The sequence below is a fragment of the Cataglyphis hispanica genome, chromosome 8, assembly GCF_021464435.1.
Source record: "Cataglyphis hispanica isolate Lineage 1 chromosome 8, ULB_Chis1_1.0, whole genome shotgun sequence".
Classification (NCBI taxonomy): domain Eukaryota; kingdom Metazoa; phylum Arthropoda; class Insecta; order Hymenoptera; family Formicidae; genus Cataglyphis; species Cataglyphis hispanica.
The window spans coordinates 2,478,903-2,500,031 of record NC_065961.1 but is presented as its reverse complement, the minus strand read 5'-3'; the positions used below and the strand labels follow the sequence as shown (position 1 = coordinate 2,500,031).

At 26.8% G+C, this 21,129-nt stretch overlaps 1 protein-coding gene and 1 long non-coding RNA gene across 2 annotated transcripts; one reads left to right on the top strand and one right to left on the bottom strand.

Moving 5' to 3' along the window:
- Nucleotides 1-1,065: 1,065 nt before the first annotated feature.
- On the top strand, nucleotides 1,066-15,047 carry LOC126851625 (uncharacterized). Its single transcript, XM_050595774.1, is given in 14 exon segments — nucleotides 1,066-1,491; nucleotides 2,432-2,984; nucleotides 3,332-3,700; nucleotides 3,862-4,046; nucleotides 4,231-4,519; nucleotides 4,951-5,122; nucleotides 10,276-10,339; nucleotides 11,466-12,003; nucleotides 13,404-13,766; nucleotides 14,006-14,122; nucleotides 14,125-14,189; nucleotides 14,287-14,381; nucleotides 14,383-14,570; nucleotides 14,842-15,047. Coding segments are annotated over 13 exon segments (3,156 nt in total). The 5' UTR covers nucleotides 1,066-1,491; nucleotides 2,432-2,464; the 3' UTR covers nucleotides 15,033-15,047.
- A 674-nt stretch (nucleotides 15,048-15,721) lies between these two features.
- On the bottom strand, nucleotides 15,722-21,125 carry LOC126851444 (uncharacterized). Its single transcript, XR_007687672.1, has 2 exons — nucleotides 20,854-21,125; nucleotides 15,722-20,686 (listed from the first exon to the last, which is right to left on the bottom strand). It is a non-coding gene; the product is annotated as an uncharacterized LOC126851444 (long non-coding RNA).
- Between the last annotated feature and the right edge of the window lie 4 nt (nucleotides 21,126-21,129).

Here is a 21,129-nt window from a genome sequence, read left to right as displayed (position 1 = left end):
TCAAATACTGATTTAAAATACTTAGATTGAGAGAGGGAAAAGAAAATCAGCAATTTTTTAATTTTGCAAATCATAAATAATAAATGTTATTTATTATAAATTGTTTATTTCAACGCTTTGCTCCACCATTGCTTTTATCCTTTATTATTTAGTTCATTATCATACATAGCAATTACTTGCAAGAACACGATAAATTACACTTACTTCGACGTTTATAAATAGATTAAATAGATATAGAAAATGATCGCCCTTTTCGAAGAATAATATGGATTACTTACATGAGTCCTATCACACAAATAACGAGCACATATATTAATAAGATTATAACATGTATACATATATATATATATATATATATATATATATATATATGTATATATGGCGCAAAGGTTATATTATATAAAAAAATATTATAAATTTATTTATGGTAAAAAATTTTTTAATGCACTTGCTAACGAACAACAAGATTGCATATGATTTAATGACTGCTTTAAATTATTCTTTACTATCAATAAATTTTTATAGCAAACAAAATTCAAATATTATCAATATAATCAATCACTTAATTAAAATATTTGTCTTATTTATAAACGAGTCTTACGTTAGGTTAAAGCCTTGGTTTGTTCAGCTACTGTATACGTGCAATGGATAATATATGTAAGAATAAAAAGAAAAAATGTATGTGAAAAATTTCTATAAATAAATGAAACATGTGTTACCACTCTAATCATTTTAACATAGTGATATGACACACTCTAATTATTTAACATAGTGATTTTTAAATATGCTTGGCATTGCAGTGTTTTTAGAATAATGTATATATGTACTCAGCGTATCTAACTATAAATTTCGCAATTAACGATAGTACAATAAATAAAAAAAAAAATTCATCAGATTGATCTTTGAAATATGCTTTGAAAATTTTTATTATCATCAAAGATAATCTATAATAAAAACATTAATGCCATTTTATATCCATATGATAGCTAATAATAAGCTTTCTATTACGTAAATGAAGATATAAAAGTGTTTATCGCATTGCAATGACATAGTAGTTGAAAAGAGTTTGCTTCATGAATAAGTGTTATTCCTTATGGATTATTAATTGCGTATTGATGTTCTTGAATACTTAATGATATATATTTATTTTTTCTGAAAAAAAAAACATCAAAATATTAATTACATTTATTTAATTACATTTAGTTAATTACAGTTGCAATTAATAAAACAATAATTGTTGTTTAATTATCGTTTTGAAAAAGATTGATTATTTTTTAAACAATCAAGATAATATAGCTCGATAGATATCATAAGTAAGAATTATGTAAAGAATGTCCGATGTGCGATTAGTGATAATTATGCGTCAATAATATTGTGAGAAGCATATAAATAACTTTGACGTATATTTCTTCAGTTTAGTCTGTCACTGCAATAAGTAATATCATAACGATTCAGACAATAACTTCGGTGTTTGAAAACATTCTATTCTACGTAAGTTATTAAAAGCAAATTTTTTACGAGAATATTTTACTTTGACGCCGTATAGAAAAGATATTATATAATACCGACATATATTTTTGTTTTTAGATTTTAACTGAAAATTTTAAATAAAAATTTTATATATATTTATTACCATAGACTATAGACGCTATTTTTATAGATCGTCTTTATTATACTTTTTTCAATAATAATGTTTCAAGCTTTTAAAAAAGATTTTCTATAGATTTTGAAAAAGATCAAAAATTGATCCTTTAATAATACTTTTTTTTCAGAAATTGACATAATTATTGAAAACTACTAGAAATGTGATAAACATTATGATGGAAAAGATAAAAATAAAAATAGATTTAGAAATTTGCAAAAAGCATATAGAATATAATATTATCAAAAAGATGCTTGTAGGACAATTATTGACATTTAATTAATTATTAAAGATAATTATCGATATTTAATTAATTCGCTGAGAAAAGAGATCATAAAAAACTTTCAAAAAATCTCGAAACAACGAATTTAATGTATAAATAAGCATCGAATGCACAAATTATGTGCTTCTACTGACAATGATTTACAGTTAAGATAAATATGCGTAAAAGATCATATATCTCACCGATTTAATCGCTTAGATATGTTCTGTCATAGAAAGATAAGTCTATCATAAAAAAATAAAAATGTTTTTCTCTAATAAAGGAATAAAAGCATGTTATAATTTAGGAAAAATATATGTCGGTTTTATTTTGTTTAATTAATAATGTTAAATATTATAATCGCGTTTACATATAATTCTATCATTTTTAAATTCATGATTTAAAAGAAATAGTGATACAATAATGCAATAACATCAACAAAAATATTAAAGACAATATTACTACTAGCATATTATTATTAAAAATTTATTTGCAAGTCGATAAATTTAATTTTTTAACCTTTACAGATAAATAGAATATTTTTTTATAAACACTTTAAAATGGCATTCATTACGGCTTATTGGGGTCTGGATGGCATAATAGTTCTAACGACTCTTATCATAATCGCCTACCTTTATATGACTCGTAAATTCAATTATTGGAAAAAACGAAACGTTGTGGATATAACGCCGACGCCATTTTTTGGCAATTTCATGCACTGCTTGTTTTTAAAAAAATCTGCCGGCTATTTCATGAAAGATCTTTACGATCAAGCGAAGGGACTACCTTACATTGGCTTCTTCATTTTTGACAAGCCTTGCTTGATGGTTCGCGATCGAGAAATCGTCAAGAATGTTTTAGTAAAGGATTTTAATTATTTTGCCGATCGATACGGTTCGCCTGATCCGAATGATCGTTTGGGTTATGCCAATCTCTTCTTCCTAAAAAATCCGGATTGGAAGATGTTACGAACAAAGTTGACGCCAGTCTTCACGTCCGGCAAAATGAAGAAAATGTATGAATTGATGATTGAATGCGTTGCGAATCTAGACACGTATTTAGAATCTTTAGAAGTGAACGGTATGTACTCAAAAGGATTTATTAAATATTATACATAATGTCGAGACGTAAAGAATTTTACGATAAGAATTGCGATAAATAAATCAATTTTTTTTGTTCATTTTGCATATAAAAATAAAAATGACATAATAAAATACGAAATATATATTTCATACGCACGATATTTATATCTTTCTCATAATTTATAAGTATTTTTGTAATGCTCTATAAGATTATTATTATACTAATATTATTATTATTATAATTATATTATTATTATTATTATAATCTTATAGATCAACATTATAGTAGTAATAATTATAAAAATGGAAATCTCAGCTATAAATATTTTCATTCATTGCCGACAGGTATAAGAAAAGAGATAGACGCGAAAGATATAAGCGCCAAATTCACCACCGACATAATTGGCAGCATTGCATATGGACTCAATGTAAACTCGTTAAATAATCCGGATGCTGAATTCCGAAAGTACGGTAAAAAGATTTTCGATTTTAATTATATCCGCGGTTTCGAGATGCTCGCGGCGTTTTTTATCCCAAATATAGCCCGTTTGGTCCATTTAAAAACATTCGGCAAGGATACCAGCATTTTCTTACGCAAAGCTTTCTGGGAGACGATGGCTCATCGTATGGAGTCTGGCATAAAGAGAAACGATCTCATAGATATACTTATCGAACTAAAAAAAACTTACGGTCATCAGAATATAGGCGAATTCAGTAAGTTGAATGTAACGATGATGACTCTTTATGAGAAGAGCGTGCATGAAACATTTTTAACTATATTTAATAAAAAAAAAATTAATTTAATAAAAAAAGAGGGACAGAAACAAAGAAAGTTAACAATAATTCAAAGATTTAAAAAATGAATGAAATTTTAGAATTTGATGATGACGACCTAGTAGCGCAAGCAGTCATTTTTTTCCTTGGTGGTTATGAACCTTCTTCGTCAATGATGGCTTTTACTTTGTACGAACTCGCAATACATCCAGAAATTCAGGATAAACTTAGGAAGGAGATTCATAATGCGCTTGACGAAAACGATAACAAGATCACATATGACATGGTAAGCGAAAACGTGATACATATATTACTGCCTGCTATTAAAGAATTATAAAACAAACGAGACGCAAATATTATTAATATAATCGTCAAGTTATACTCTCTTAAAAAATTTATCTTATTCATGATTAAATCTTATATTGAGTTTACGCATCTGAAGATGCTCTCGATTTATTTGATTTTATCAGGTATTATCGCTACCGTATCTCGACATGGTGGTATCCGAAGAACTAAGGATGTACCCGACATTGCCGTTCTTGGATCGCGTGGCAACGCAGACTTACAAGATGCCGAATTCTGATCTAATTCTTGAGAAGGGTACGCCAGTTTATATATCGATGCTCGGCATGCATTATGATCCCGAATACTTTCCCGATCCGCATAAATTCGATCCGGAGCGATTCAATGAAGAGAACAAACGTAATAGACCGTCATGCGTCTACTTTCCATTCGGAGAAGGCCCACGCGCATGCATAGGTAAGGAGATCGATTTAATAATAAAATATAATCAATTAATTTTATCGACATATTTCCAAATACATATCAAATATAGCTATGCATTTCGAAAAAAATTATATTTTTTTACATGAATTATAAATATCATTAAAATTATTTTGAAATTACTTATTTCTCAGAACAAACTCATTGTCAGTAAGAGATTTTTAAACAGAGTAAATAGTCGATTATAAAATAAATAAATTTTATAAATCTGCAATAAAAATACTTATTTAACATTAATATTGTTATGTATCTATACAGTAGTACTGATTTAAATACTGCAATTAAATTTTTAATTTATATATATGTATAACATTTACATTTTTAATTGTAAAACATTGCAAAAACATAACATTTAGTATACTAAAAAATTTTCTTAATAATTTTTGTTATCATTACGCATTTTATAGGTACTCGTTTGGGATTATTGCAAGCGAAACTTGGGCTTATTACAATTTTGAACAAATACGAATTTACACCCAGCGAAAGAACTTTGATACCAATGGTACTTAATCCAAAAGGTACTTTGACGTCACCAATAAATGGAGGTGTATATCTTAATATCCAAAGAATTAATAGTTAATTAGAATTTGATAAAAGAGTAATTTTAGTCTAAACCACACAGAAATTATAAACGATTTGACTTATATTTTTTATAATTCTTTTTTTTTTATAATTAGAGAACGCGATTCAATGAATACGTTAAACAATAGACTTAAAATATAAGAATGTAAGGATATAAGAAATCTATTTAAAAATGTGAAAGAGAGAAAGAAAGAGAAAAGAGAAGTAAATGCTATTTTTAACATTAACAATAAGATTTGTCTTTATCGTATCAGAATTCTTTAAATATTAAAATATGTATGTATATTGTATATATTAAAATATGTATATATATTATTATATATGGTATATGTATATATATAATAAAAATAAATATATAAGACTAAATATATCTCGATATCTTACCTTTTATAAATAAACTAATTATTTTGATATAACTACAGATTAAAAATTTTTTTAAAAATAATTAATCATTTTTAAATTATATTCAAAATGAAAAAAACATTTCTTGTTACATCGTTATATATTTGCACGCGAAACAATCATTATAAAATAAACAATCAGTATTATATATACATAACAATGTATTATTCGATTTTCTGTTGCAAACACAATATATTTATTTTAATTATTAACTTGAACTAAACTTAGACTAACTTGCATAATTATTTCTTATACTTTCAAAAATTGCAAACTTCCACAAATTATTTATTTTTGAAGTGTTCATCAAATATGATAGGAAAGAAAAATATACAAAACACCTTCTATAACACAGTCAAATAAATAAGACATAATTTGTATAATAATAATAATTAAGATAAGTTTAAAATAATTTATCTTATTTGTAATTATCATTTTATAATATACTTTTTACAACATATATTCCATTGTTGTTATACAAACTTCTTTTTCAACGAAAAACTGGACAAATTTAATTTGGACTTACAAAGTAAGAAAATACGTTCATTATGAATATTAATTTATTGTTTCCTCAGGTAAACAGTAATATTCATACTATTTAATGTACTATTTGTCAGCAATTTTCTGTAATTTTTCAAGTCGGCAATTTATGTGAGCAACATATCATTCATATAAGTTATAGAGAAATAAGAAATGATAGAAAAGATATAGCAAAAACACAAAAAAAAATAAAAAAGAGATCTAAAAAATAGCTTAGAAAATTTTTTTCTATACTGTATCAATAATTGTAAAGAGCTCTTTCATCAAATAAAAAAACAAAAAAAAACAAAAAAAAAACAAAAAAAAACAAAAAAGAAAAACTGACGAATTCTGAAATATTGCAACAAATATATTTTTAATAAATAAACTGTAAATTTATCAAGAAATTAATTAAATTGTTTATATTATTACTACAAGTACAAATTGCATACCTTTAAAATTCATACCTGCTAAAAAAATTGTTTACGCTCGTAGTTTTATCAGGATGTTGATATCTTTCGTTAAATCAATAATTATATAGTATTCAACAATAATTAAGAAAAATGAAACTTAAGAAAAAATATGTAAGAAAGTTTAACGCAGTAAATGTAGAATAATAAGTATTTCTTGTCTTTTTGGATCTCTAAATTAATTATTAACAAATTAAAATGTATTACGATTTTTTGCTAGATAAATTATTTTAGTCTGCGATTAATAATACGTATATTTTGCGGAATTTGTATATGATAAAAATTATTCTTATAATATTATATTTGCAATAATTCATTATTTTGTTTATTTTATATTTATTACCTTTTATAAAATTAATTGCTCATTTATTTCCATACTGTTTGTTTATCCATAGTTATATATATATATATATATATATATATATATATATATATATATATTTAAAACATATATATATAAAACATTTCTACTATATATATATATATATATATATATATATATATATATATATATATATATATGACGTTTGTGGTTTAAGATAGCGGCGATGCCAAGGCCACGAGATGAGAGATTTCTTTAGGAGTGGAAAGACTCTTGGTTTTTTCAGAGTGACGAAAATTCTTCGAATATAAAAGTCCCTTTACAAAGTTAGATTAAAGTTAATTTTGTATGATCTCGGTTCAGAGATACATTAATTAAGAAATTAGATTTTATAAATTGACATTTGACTTACTATAAATATTAAGATAAAAGTTTAAGAATAAAAAAGTTTAAAAATAAAAAGAAAATAATAATCACATTTATATGTTGATATGTAGTAACTGAATAAAAGTATATAGTAAAAGATTATTAAGTGAAAGATTGACTGTAAATATATTGATTTTGTTTAAATTTAAGATAAAAAAGAAGCTACTACTTGTCAGCTAGTTGATACAGACAGTTAAAGAATCGCAATACAAAGAAATTATCTATATCTATAAAATTTTCTACAAAATTACATATATCTATGAAGAGTCTTCTTACATTTGTTTAAAAATTAGATTTTATTAATAAATATTTAGCAATTTATTATAACATTATATAAGCTAATTCTACATTCGAAGAGAGAAACATAGTATGTAATTATAATAATGCAACATAGTATATGAAAATATTGACATGTAAGACTTATTTATAATGTTCATAAATTATTTTTTTGCACGATATTGATGCAAAAAAATTGAATGTAAAATTAGATGCAAACATGCAAAAAATATGCATATATCTTAACCTACCATATGAGAGCTCATTTTCTTATAACTGCGTAGATTGAAACAGAAAATGTTGTGAATAATTTATTATAAAAAATTATTTATTAACAACGTACTATGCAAAAAGATAAATTAATATTATTATTAATAAAACTAAATAATTGCATAAAAAAGATTTAATTGTCAACAATTAGTAAATGTTTTAAGGAGAATAAGGGAGAGAAAGAACGACACTTGCTTAAGATTTTGTACGAGTGCCATCTTTATCTGTAAGAACGCAAATAATTGCCCGCAAAATACTTAAATCATACTATATATTTTATCATATTCTCGTGAAAAAAATATTTGATCAAAGAATATACATAATATCATATTATATCAATATTTAATATGAAAATTATGTATAATTCTACAATTTTTTAAATTAAAACCGTAAATTTAATGAAAAAAATCCAATTAACTTATAAAATAAAAAATTTTGCTAATGCACTACAAAATAAATGTAGAATAATAAGCAATTCCTGTTCTTTGAATCTTTATATAAGCAAAAAATATTGATGAATCTATCTTATTGCATAAATATATTTACATAGATATGTCTTTATATTATACATTTTTGCGTTACATTATGGAACAACTATGGATAAACAAACAGTATGGAAATAAATGAGCAATTAATTTTATATATATATATATATATATATATATATATATATATATATATGTATATGTATATATTTAAAACATATATATAAAACATTTCTACTAATCGTGGACACAAGAAATAATAACATGCACTTATTTAAAATTAATATTAACATAACATATTTAATTGACAGCTCTATCAGACTATACATTTGATATAATATAGGTTTCTAGAAAAGGCAGATATCATTATCTTAGCACAGTTCACTTTCAAACAGAAGTGATAAAATCATGGAATGCGTGGACATAAAAGTCCCACGTTTACAGTTTTTGTTAGTATTTCGTGTAGATAAGTGAAATTTTGTTTTTCATAAAAATATATGGTTCCGACTTAATTGAACTTATTATTATTACAAGTATTTTTTTTCTAAAATAATTGTATTTTCTTCTTTGTTTTGTCATCTTTTAATTTTCATTTGGAAATTTTAATTTTCATCAATTCATTAAAAATTTATGATTTCTTTTTAATCAAATCGGTGCATGAAGAGCGCTTTTATATTATATATTTGTTATAAAAAAATATTTAAATAAATAATTTCAAAAATTTTTTTTTGTAGACTTAATAGAAGGTATAAACTTATACCTTCTGAATTTTTTCAGAATTTTTCTTTATCTATTTTAATTATTTGAACATTATGGTAGGCATAGATATGGTAGGCATGTCTCAGGTTTACACTTTAAAAGTCTATACTTATACTGTATTCACATCGTGCACGTCCGTACACGGACTGCTAGATTCGATTCTATAATTAAATGCAAGTATTTATATTCCGTGTCCGTGCCGACATCGCCGATATTGTTCGCAATATTTCGACAATATTTTCGACAATATGGAACGGAAACAATCTCAACTAAATATATAACTCTTTAAAAACATCAAAATAATGACACAATTATCTTTCACACAACTTTTTTTAAATTTTAGATGTTTATTTTATTTCATAGTTATCAAATATTTTATTCATTAATAAATTTTGTAAAAATTCACTCTCCGTTTTACATCCATGTTTTGTGAACCCATAAATTTTATTTTCTATTTTTGGAGGCTTCTTCTTCATCTAAAATTAATTTAAAGTGCGGAAAAAATCTTTACGGAATTAAGGTTAATATGCAAGCAAAATCTGGAAAGTAAAAATCAGGTCCTACATTGCACCATTATTATCAAACTAAATATCATTTTTTGCATATTATGATAATAAGATAATAAATGTAACTATATATAATAGATAAGTATGACAATTGAAAAAAATCTGGATAAATAATAGAACTTATCATTACATGATAAAGTTATTGTGAGTATAACATATGCACAAAACAGAATACATATTCACAAAATTTATTAAACAATAAATTTATACATATATATAAGATAAGTTATAAGATGAGTAAAATATGTAATCAAAATGAGGATTTTTATTTAAAATTTTTATTGTGGTTTTTACGTGATTACAACAATACTATTTAAAGTCACTAACATTGCTATTCAATGTGCCATTTAAAACCCTACAACTTTTATTTAAACATTTTTTTCAAAAATTTTTTATTTTCGAGATATTTCACTGTTCTGGGACTTTTGGGTCACCCGTATATTCTTGAAAAAGTAAGTAGGGAAATCGATTATAAAAGACCACCGGTTTCGCCTTAAAAGCATTCGAAAGTCAAAAGTACACGTGTCAAGAGCATTATATCTACACCTTGGACTAACCGAGATATTTGATTGTTTTGGGATTTTTAGGTCACCCGTATATTCTTGAAAAAGTAAGTGGGGAAATTGATTATAAAAGACCACAGGTTCCGCCTTAATAGCATTCGAAAGTCAAGAGCATACGTGTCAGCATTACACTTAGACGTTGGATTAATCATTTTATTTGTAAAATTAGTTTGATAATAATTATAAATCTAATGATAATTATATTATTTAGAATCAAAGAGCGAGTGGAAAAACTTTAAAGTCAAATTTTTTAATTATGTTATTTCGTTATAATAAAAATAATAATGAGTCATAACTTTTTTATAGTGAAATTTTTTTCTAGAGTGGCATTTGTAAAATTAAGCTTGTGAGTTTGTAGTGCACGTATTCGAGATAATCAGTAAAATGTAAATAGTTAATAAAATTTCATTTTGGACTACAGTAGAAGATAAAAAATGTAATTTTGTACCATTTATCTAAAAAGAATTTCTATTATTAAATTTATCTTTATTATATTTATATATTTATTATGGAATGTACATATTAACGGTCTTACAACGGTCTTACACCAGCAAATCGCTGACTCATTAATTTTTAGCACACGTAATAATTTAGAATATTTTATAAAGGTTAATTAAATGGAATATTCAGTGTCTCTTCTCTTCCCTCAATAGACTCGCTTGATATTTCACGGATTTATTAATCTTGCAAGTATATGAGAGTATAGGAAAATGAACAAACTGTTTCGAAATTTTATTCCGGGCAATCAATTCTTTTGAAGTTTAATTGATTCATATACCAAGAATTATGACAATCCGAGGTATATAAAGAGTGTCCGCGAACACTTTGATTTTAATCTGGCAATAGTGAGCAAGTGATTGAAGATTGACGAGTTTAAGTAGTTAAGTAGTTTGTTCGATAATCAGCATAGTTGTTAAAACAATGTCACAAATGTAAAAAAACTAAGGTGCCGCATCTCAATTGTTTAGTGAACGGATTACGATTCAGATTCTGTAATTAAACAATGTTCTTTAACGTTAAGTAAAAATGTTCGCCTATATCGTCGGCTGTTTCTAGTAGAATTAACAACTCTAAAGTTCTGCAGTTTCCCCTTGTGAGCTTAAAAATATAAGAGTTTCTATTGTCTTCATTCAACACTCGTAGACATTTTTCCATATAATTTCATGCAATGACACTTAGAATTATTCCATTTTCTTTTTTTTTAAAGATTGCTGAATATATTGATCGGTTAACACTATTTTTCAAAAAGATGTAAATGGGATATTTTTACATCTTATATTTTTAGAGATACAAGTTGTGTAAAATGGCGTTTATAATGCCCTACTGGAGCCTGGATGGCATGATAATTCTAACATCTCTTGCCATAATGGCTTACCTTTACATGACGCGCAAGTTCAACTATTGGAAAAAACGTGGGGTTTCGGAAATATCACCAATACCTTTCTTGGGCAATTTTGCGGAATGTATATTTAGGAAAAAAACACCGGGAAATCTACTAAAGGAGTTTTATGATCAAGCAAAGGGGCAACCTTACATAGGTTTCTTTATTTTTGATAAACCCTACTTGCTGATTTGCAATCAAGAACTCGTCAAAAACATCTTATCGAAGGACTTTAATCACTTCTGCGACCGATATTTAACGCCGCATGTAAATGATCGTCTAGGTTATGCAAATCTCTTTTTCTTAAAAAATCCAACATGGAAAATGCTGAGATTGAAAATGACACCGTTCTTTACGCCCAGCAAAATAAAGAAGATGTTATATTTAATAGAGGAATGTGCCAACAATGTAATCGAGTATATGGATTCACTGAATTTGGAAAGTAAGTTACTAAATAATTAACTAAATACTAAATAATAAATACTAAATAATTAAAATGCGCGGGACACTGAATATAAAGCATTTCTTTCAATAAAAATTACTTTATAATATATAAAATTATATATATATATATATATATATATATATATATATATATATATTTATATAATATGTGATTATTCATTTTAACGGGCACAATTTGGATGACTTTCATTTTAACGCTCTATGGGCCCGTGTAACTTTCAGGTCACATTTCAATTTATCGATATTTTACCAAATAATTATGCAAACATTATAGGCCGCGTGACTTGAAAGTCACATAGTGAATATTTAAAACAATTTAAATATTTAAAACAAATTTTTTTTAAATTTAAAACAAAATTTATTTAAATTTAATTAACATCAAGACAGGATTTAAAACAAAAATTCGGCCCATAGAGAGGGTTAACGTGGCTCGCTCTCCTCTTGGAATCTCTATAAGTCAGTGATCTTAAATGGTAATCATATATTCTTGAAAGATTACATCATAAAATATAAATCATATAAGTCAAAAAGTATATAAAATTATTCTCATTTTTATATATCACGCGAAGCAAAGTCCATTCCACATCCTTCTCGAGTTTTTTTGCTGTAAAATGAGACTTATATTATTACGATCTGTATGATGATTTCCGTGCTGCGATGTCATTACTCATTGTGGTAAAAAGAATATCATATCCGGTATAATATGCTTTAATAATGAGTGACATAACACAGAGACACATCATTCGTAGATAGCCGTAATATATTACTTTCCGCAAAACATTTAAGAGTCGAGAAAGATTGATACAAAATGTAAATATTAATATTTGCGCGCCCGCAAAATCACGCGAGTTTAAAAATAGAATTTTAGTGAAATAGAAAAAAAAAAAAAAACAGTCTACATGATTGACTTGATACTTCGTGATTCCGCGGCTTCATGCATCATCTCGCTCCTCATCTACAATCTTGTACCTGTACGCTAATTCGACAACTTTAAATAGCTCTCGTTAAAAATTATTGTTTTAAAAACTATTGTTTAGATGGAATTTTGATAAACAACAAGTTGTTTTTGATATCAAGAATTTCTCACATTTTATATGCGGAAGTTTTGACTTGCTAAAATCGATAAATAATGGGCTGATAAGAATCGTCTCAAAGTGAGACAAAACGTCTGTTATTAACATTTATTAGTTATTTTTAACTGCTTATTTTTAATTGCCTTCAAGATCTTGGCACGGCTTTTATCAACCCATTATTTATCAATTTTATTTATAATACTTAGAGTCTTTACGATTTTTATTGCGAATTTATATAATAATTATACTAAACAAAATTTACATAGCTAAATGTTATTAAATTAACTAATAACATTATTGACAGATAAAGGAAAGATAGTGGAGGTAAAAGAATTATTTACCAAATTTTCTACGGATGTGATTGCCAGCACCGCTTTTGGACTCAACACGAATTCTTTTAAGGATTCGGACATCGAGTTTTATAAGTGCGGCAAAATGATCTTTGGAATTGAACGCAGTTTTGAGTTTTTCACGACACTTTACATGCCAACTCTAGCTCGTTTGACTGGCTTAACATTTTTCGGCAAGCAGAATGATGCATACCTGAGTAAGGTTTTCTGGGAAACGATTACTCGACGCGAGAAATTCGCCGAGAAGAGAAACGATCTGATCGATATTCTTATCGAATTCAGGAGAAATTACGGCGATAAAGACATCGATGGATTTAGTAAGCAAAATGCACTAACTAATAATGATAATTACACAAGTTCTTGCACAAATTCTTTAACATTAAAATCATATTTAGTAAAATAATCAAAGAGAAAGAGAAAAATATGTAAATATAAACCTATAATACATATATAGAAAATTAGAATCTTCAATAGATTTGAGCGATTAAAATTAACATTAATCAGTACAAGCAAAGAAGCCGAACCTACAAAAGTTTGAAAATAAATTTAATTTCAGAGTTTAATGAAGACGATCTACTAGCACAAGCAGCACTTTTCTTTGCGGCCGGTTTTGAAACCTCCGCGACAACATTGAGTTTTGCGTTGTACGAACTCGCATTGCATCCTGAAATACAAATAAATTGCGGAAAGAAATTCTTCAGGCGCTTGTTAAATTTGATGGACAAATTACATACGAAATGGCAAGTATCGATTAAGAGATTTATTTTTCTTCTCGATCGATTCTTATTGAAGAGCATAAATAAAATATATAAAAATGACGTATTTTTTTGTTACTAGATCACATCGCTTTCGTATCTCGATATGGTGTTCTCTGAAACTTTGAGAATGTATCCGCCAGTAGAATACCTACAACGTATCACAGTTGAGACTTATACCGAACTACAACCTCGTATTTGAAAAAGGAACACCAGTTTTCATCTCGGTACGCGGTTTGCATTACGAACCAAAATACTTTCCCAATCCGTATAAATTCGATCCAGAGCGATTCAATGAGGAGAATAAATTTGACAGGCCATCATACGTTTATATTCCATTTGGAGAAGGTCCGCGTGCATGTATAGGTGAGAAAATCGATTTTAATTTAAGGATCGATATTATTTCGTTATCTATTATTTGCCTCTCTGAATCTTAATTCATAAAAATATTTTTATATTTTACTGTTAATTATTTATAAATTTCCTGTGCCACAAAAATCGACTCTAATTGACCATAGAATGTGTTATCATAGAATCGTTAAACGCTTAAGCGATAATAATAAAACATTCTGTGTATATTTTTTGTGCTTTATCTTGTTAAAACAATACGATTATTATACAGTTATCTATTTCGCAGGCACTCGTTTGGGACTTTTAGAGATGAAACTAGCATTCGTAAAAATTTTGAGCAAATTTGAAGTGTCGCCATGCGAAAAGACTTTAATACCAATGAAACTTGATCTTCGTACAACTTTAACAATGCCCTTAGATGACGTAATATACCTCAATATACGGAAAATTAATACTGAAGAATTGCAAATAATGTAACCTAAAAATAATTATGATAATTTATATCATTATGTACGTAATTTATATATATATATTTTTTCTAACAAACGTACAGGCTCATTAAAAAATTAATATAAATAAATTAAAAATAGCATTTACGAGCTAGCAGAGTCTTTAATGCGCGTACTTTATTATAATTAGACAAAAATTTTTTTTGTCCGCCTGTGGAATTGTTATATAATTATTCGTACTTGAACTTGTCTCAAACGTCAAGCTTGTATGTATGCTATATATCACTACTATTTTATATTTATCAAAATAAATTTGTTATATTAATTATAATAAACTATTTTTTTCTTAATATAATAAACTAATCAATACAGTGTTTAAAATCGTGAGCAAATATAAAGTGATACTGTGCGAGAAAACATTGATACATTAATATGTCTCAACATATGAAAATTCAATTATTAGTGCTAATTAAAATATGAAAAATAAGATAGAACTTTACCATTTAAGAACTGATTTGTTGGAATGATCAGTTGAGAAATATATTTTGATAGAATAAAAAAAACTACGGATTTTATTTCACAATATATTCAAATTTTGGATTGCGATTTTAAACGACGATTGCGATTAAATCTTGATTATATATTACTATGATCATAAAGATAATAAATATTAATAAATACTAATGTTCAGAAAGGATTTTTTCAAGTATTTCTTCATTTCGGCAGAATAATCGTTTTTCCTTTATTCGTCGACATTGTAAATATAATGTAGGAGGCAGCCACGCGCGCGCGCGCGCGCGCGAGCAATGATACATACTCACACATATACACACAGTCACATATATGAATTCATTCATTCTTATTTACAAAAAGACTAATGACCGATCATATGTGCGAGTTACTCGCCGGGCGATCTATCACGCGCGTGAATTATTTAAAATTTATGCATCTATAATATATATATTTACGACATCTTGGAATCGAATGGAATGATAGATATATATCGATAGCATTTTATATCTGTGTGTATAAATATATATACACACTTATATATATACACACACACACACACATACTTTCTTTCTCGTTTATATTCAGTGACGGTGAGTTCTCCGCATTACAATTGCTATTTATAGTCCGTATAATGCGCGCCGTGATGATCGTTTACATAAGCAGTTCTGATAATTTTCTTTTTCACATTTAACACCCTTGATTCTATCTCATAATAACATCTATTATATGTATATAGGTAAACTCGATAATATCAAAAGGTTTATGTGAAAACGAAGTCTCTTAATAAAGAAGCTGAAAGAGCTAATTTGCATTTCCTTCCTCATCGATCGATCGTGCGTTTGCGCGCGATCAGAATATTATATTAAATATAAGCTTAACATTTATAAAATAACCATAGAATTTTACATTTTTTTTCAAAATATACCAAAAAGTATGAATATCCAATATTATTAAATGTAGAAAAAAATATAGAAAAAAAATATCCAAAGTTTTATTACAAAATATAAATGTTTTATTTTAAAATATAATTTTACATCACTGCATAGGTAAAAACGAGAGCAATAGAAAACAGTAAACTCAAGTTATTAGGAAGACGCAAAAATATCGATTTTTCGTATGCATTAATCTCTATTATTCTATTTTTCCTCAACGTCAGAAAATATGAAATCGAGTTATTCTGATCGCGACGTAATATGTTTGTGGTGGAATACGATTGCGGTTAAATCCGTTTCTCACGTTAGCTGCGAAATAAATATTCCCGACGATCAAGGTGAAAATAAATACGCCGTCACTGAATAGCAACAAATTAGTACACCTCTTGCGATATATATGTGAAACTTCCACACCGTGGATATCTCTTTGCACACATAATTATGCACATTTCGTCTCTCCGCGCGCATAATACATCATGTAATATCATATCGATAATATTATTATAACATCGCGCTAGTAACTCGCCCGCGAGCATTAATTATTTTTATTCTTCTTCTTATATGTATATATATATATATATATGTATCAGGTAAATACATTTATTTTTTATTTATATAATTTTATTCTCGTTTGCATTTATATGTATGTACTTGTGCATATAATATACATATATATATATATATATATATATATATATATATATATATATACACATCTGCATACAGATTAATACAAACAGCTATATACAGAATGATCCATTTTTTATAATCTTATGTATATATAAATACAGATATGTATATACATTATGTGCATATCTGTACGTGTATACGAGATATCATCGCATTCAAATTACGAACGAATTTCGTGTAATTAATATTAGTCTAATAACAATCGACGCAAGCATCATGATTGACTTCTTTTTTTCTTCGCTTGACGATCAACGATTTTAATTTAATGACTCGTGAGAGAGGGACGGCGAGAGACGGAAAGAAGAAATCTTATAAATATAAAATCACCCCAATACATGAGATGATCTGATCCATACGATGTTTACGAGAAACGAGAAATATCAAGAAATTTCATCTAGAATTTCCGATCGCTATAATACGATATATAAGCAGTTTCAAAAAATAATATTAATCAGAATTGAAGAATGTTAGAGCAGCTACATATTCAGCTTTGTAGTATTTCTATTTAAATGCATCAAAATTTAGTTTACGCAACTTTTAGGAACATCTCGTACGTCAATTACGGCAATTACATTTTACGAGCGCGATAATTAATAAATATCAAAAACTCAATATTGTTCGATTAAAGATTTCAAATAAAGAATCGCGCAGTACACATCGTAGATTATTCTTTAACTTATCGTGTAATTGTAACACGATTATATTATAACGTTCATATAATTTCTTCGCATATCATTTTATTTGGAGTAGTTTATTTTGTCGTTTATTATAATCGCAAAATATTATAAAAATATATTTTGATGATAAAATAGCAAAGCAAATTTATTTCTTATCGATATCTCTGCCGTCTCATTTTCCATTGAATATGTAAGAACAAAACATATATAAGAACAAAACACATGAAATACATTTCCTCTGAAGCAAAATAAGTTGTCTTTCATATTGTAATATTTTTCCATAAACGTTAATATTGGCTCTAAAATGGATTTTAGATATTTGGTAACTTTGGATAAGCATAATAGGTTGTCATATATTTCAGTGAAAAAATATGATAATAGATAAAACGAAGCGTAATTAACATCCCTTATCTTCAATATTAGCAAAAGAGAAAGAACGAGAGAGAGAGAGAGAGAGAGAGAGAGAAGCGGGAATAATTATAGGATTGAGTTGAATGTATTTTATTCCAATAATTAACGACGATAATTGGAATACGAGAAAAATTCTACGGAGACTAAAGATACAATTGACGAGTAACGATGCCGTGCACTACGGCTCGATTGGCCCAATTCTGTGTTCCGTTTTATTCCACTTATTTATTTCTTATCTATTCTTTTATTATGTACTATCTACTAGTTAGATACCACGAAAAGCGAAAATCAATAATTCGACGATCTTACAAATTTTACTTCGCGATTATATATATTTTATATGAAAATTTGAATTTTCATAGTTTTTTTTTTAATTTATCTCTCGCGAAACTCTCCGAAGACCGGTGAAAATTGATCATCTTTTAATCAAGATTTTGATAGATAATTAAGAGATAGTAGATAAGAAATTGCAAACAAACGAGACTAGTTTTGGAGAAAAGTATTCACACACTGACATTCTGAAAACTTACAAAGTTTCTAAGAAGAACATATAACGCTAATATTCTTATTTATTTTATAAAATATGATAAATAAACATCAAACTAAGATTTAAGGTAATTTAATTTCTTCGCGTTCTGTACCGCAAAATCTTCAGTTTAATACCAATTATAATTTAATAAAGTTCTATCATTTTTGTTTATAAAATTTTTGAAACGACAATTGAGAATATAACTTATACTTGTATAGTTAAAAAGTTGTAAAATCAGTCATTTGAATATCTTTCTTCAACATTAGTCTTGAACATTATTAACAATCAGGCACAAAGAGTGAGCGATACGAAAGGAAAAAAGTGCATTTGATTTCCTTTAACAATAAGATATGTCAAATCTTAAGAATATCTGCTTTGGTCGTGATACAAGGTTGCTAATAAACGCTTGAAGTTTAAGCTACACGTTTCGATAAACAACATATCGCAGTTTGATTGTTTTATTGTTAACATTATCAATTATAGAATTTGCAATTATTATTCTAGAATTCGTTATCAACGTAAAATCTGATTAAGCTCAAAATCTCTAAATACGATAGTTTTGTATGAATAATTATAATGGTCCTGACTCGAGAAAAGAATCGAAATCAAATGCCTTCTTTCATTCACATCGAGGAAAGAACTTGATTTTTTATCATTATTATTATAATATGCACTGCTCTCTACACATACACTAGTACAACTCCCTCATACGCATATATATTGCGCTTTTCTATTCGTTCCATTTCTTTTTCCTTAATATTTTTTCTTCTTTTTCTCAATAATAACTTTCTTTCAGGAAAACGAGTATACTAATCCAAGTCTCAATTTCAAGAAAAATTTTTCTCGCACAGGAAGTTTATATGTTCTATTTGAAAGATAATTATTCTATTCTATATATACATTTTATCATTAGATTTCATGTCTCGACAGCAGAAATTTGCCGAATAAAAAAATCATTAAATTAATGCAATTTTTTATCTTTTCTATTATTTGTTAAAATTATATATTTTAGACAATTTTACGCGTGGACTTAATTCTTTTCGTTCGTATCATCATACATAAACATCAAGTACCACTTGATTTAATCGGCGATTACTGATCCTACGACATGAAAAGAGAGAGAGATAAAAATTCGTTAGTCAAATAATCAGTCAAGTAAATGTATACATAAATGTTTGCTCATTCACACGCATATCGAGGGTTTCCTTCGCGGAAATGCGATGTTGCCCAAAATAAAATCAAGCTAAAACCAACTTTTAATTGGTCTAAAAACAATAACGTAAGACTAGAATTCAACACATGCGATTTTTTTAATTGCCATATAGATGCAATTGTGTATGTATGATAAAGTACAAAAATATAAATATTATAATAAAAAAATGTAGAGCAAAAAGTCTCTCTCTCGTACACAAGTAATTGTATTTACGCGTGTGTTTATGCATGCGTGTGTGTATATTAATGTATATTAATAAGCCATTAAATTACACATCTGAATGTTTAAATAATAACGGAATAAATAGAGTCCAATATATATATAATTGAAAAAAACCGATCGAGATTATGTTTCTGTTATCAATTTTATGTACTTTTTTATATGATGTTAAAATGGTGTTGGGAAAAATATTAAAAACATTTCATTGAGCTGTTCAAAAAACATTAAACAGATCTCTTCTCCTGAATCAAATCAATCAAATTTAATAAATCATTTTCCAAATTAAATAACGTTTTAATAGCATGATTAGAGAAGCAAAAAATAATTTGCGAAACAATTTTTCTAATGTTTTCCGAGTTATTAATGAAGTCAATGAGAAACACACTTAATAAATGACAAATCTTCTCCATTTTCTTATTTCTTATTGCCTTAGGAATTACTAATATGAGATGAAAATTGTCTTGGAAAGTGAAAATATTCTAGGATTCTCGAAAATATCTGAAAATAATTCGAGAATAATCACATATCTAAAGAAATATCTTGAGAAAAATTTTAAAAATAACTTTCTCAGAAAATAATATCTCTAAAAATTTTTCAGAGTGTTATTTAAAAAAATAAGGTTATTCTCAAAATATTCTAAAAATGGTCTGACAAGATTTTCTTACCTTACATCCTTGATTCAATCCCCGAAACTTAATTGCACATCGATACAATAGAGTCATGCTTACACATCTATTTGTGTTTGTCTCTTCTTCTACTTATAATTATCCACTTGCTTCTAGTGGAGATGCGTTATACTCTTACGTCTTTATATATACTGCGTATATTTATATATATATGTATGCATATATGTATAGTAACGAACAACATTAATGATTTTACTTATTAGGCTATCCTTTAATTAGACAATAAATAAAATAGTCTATGTATACAGCATATGT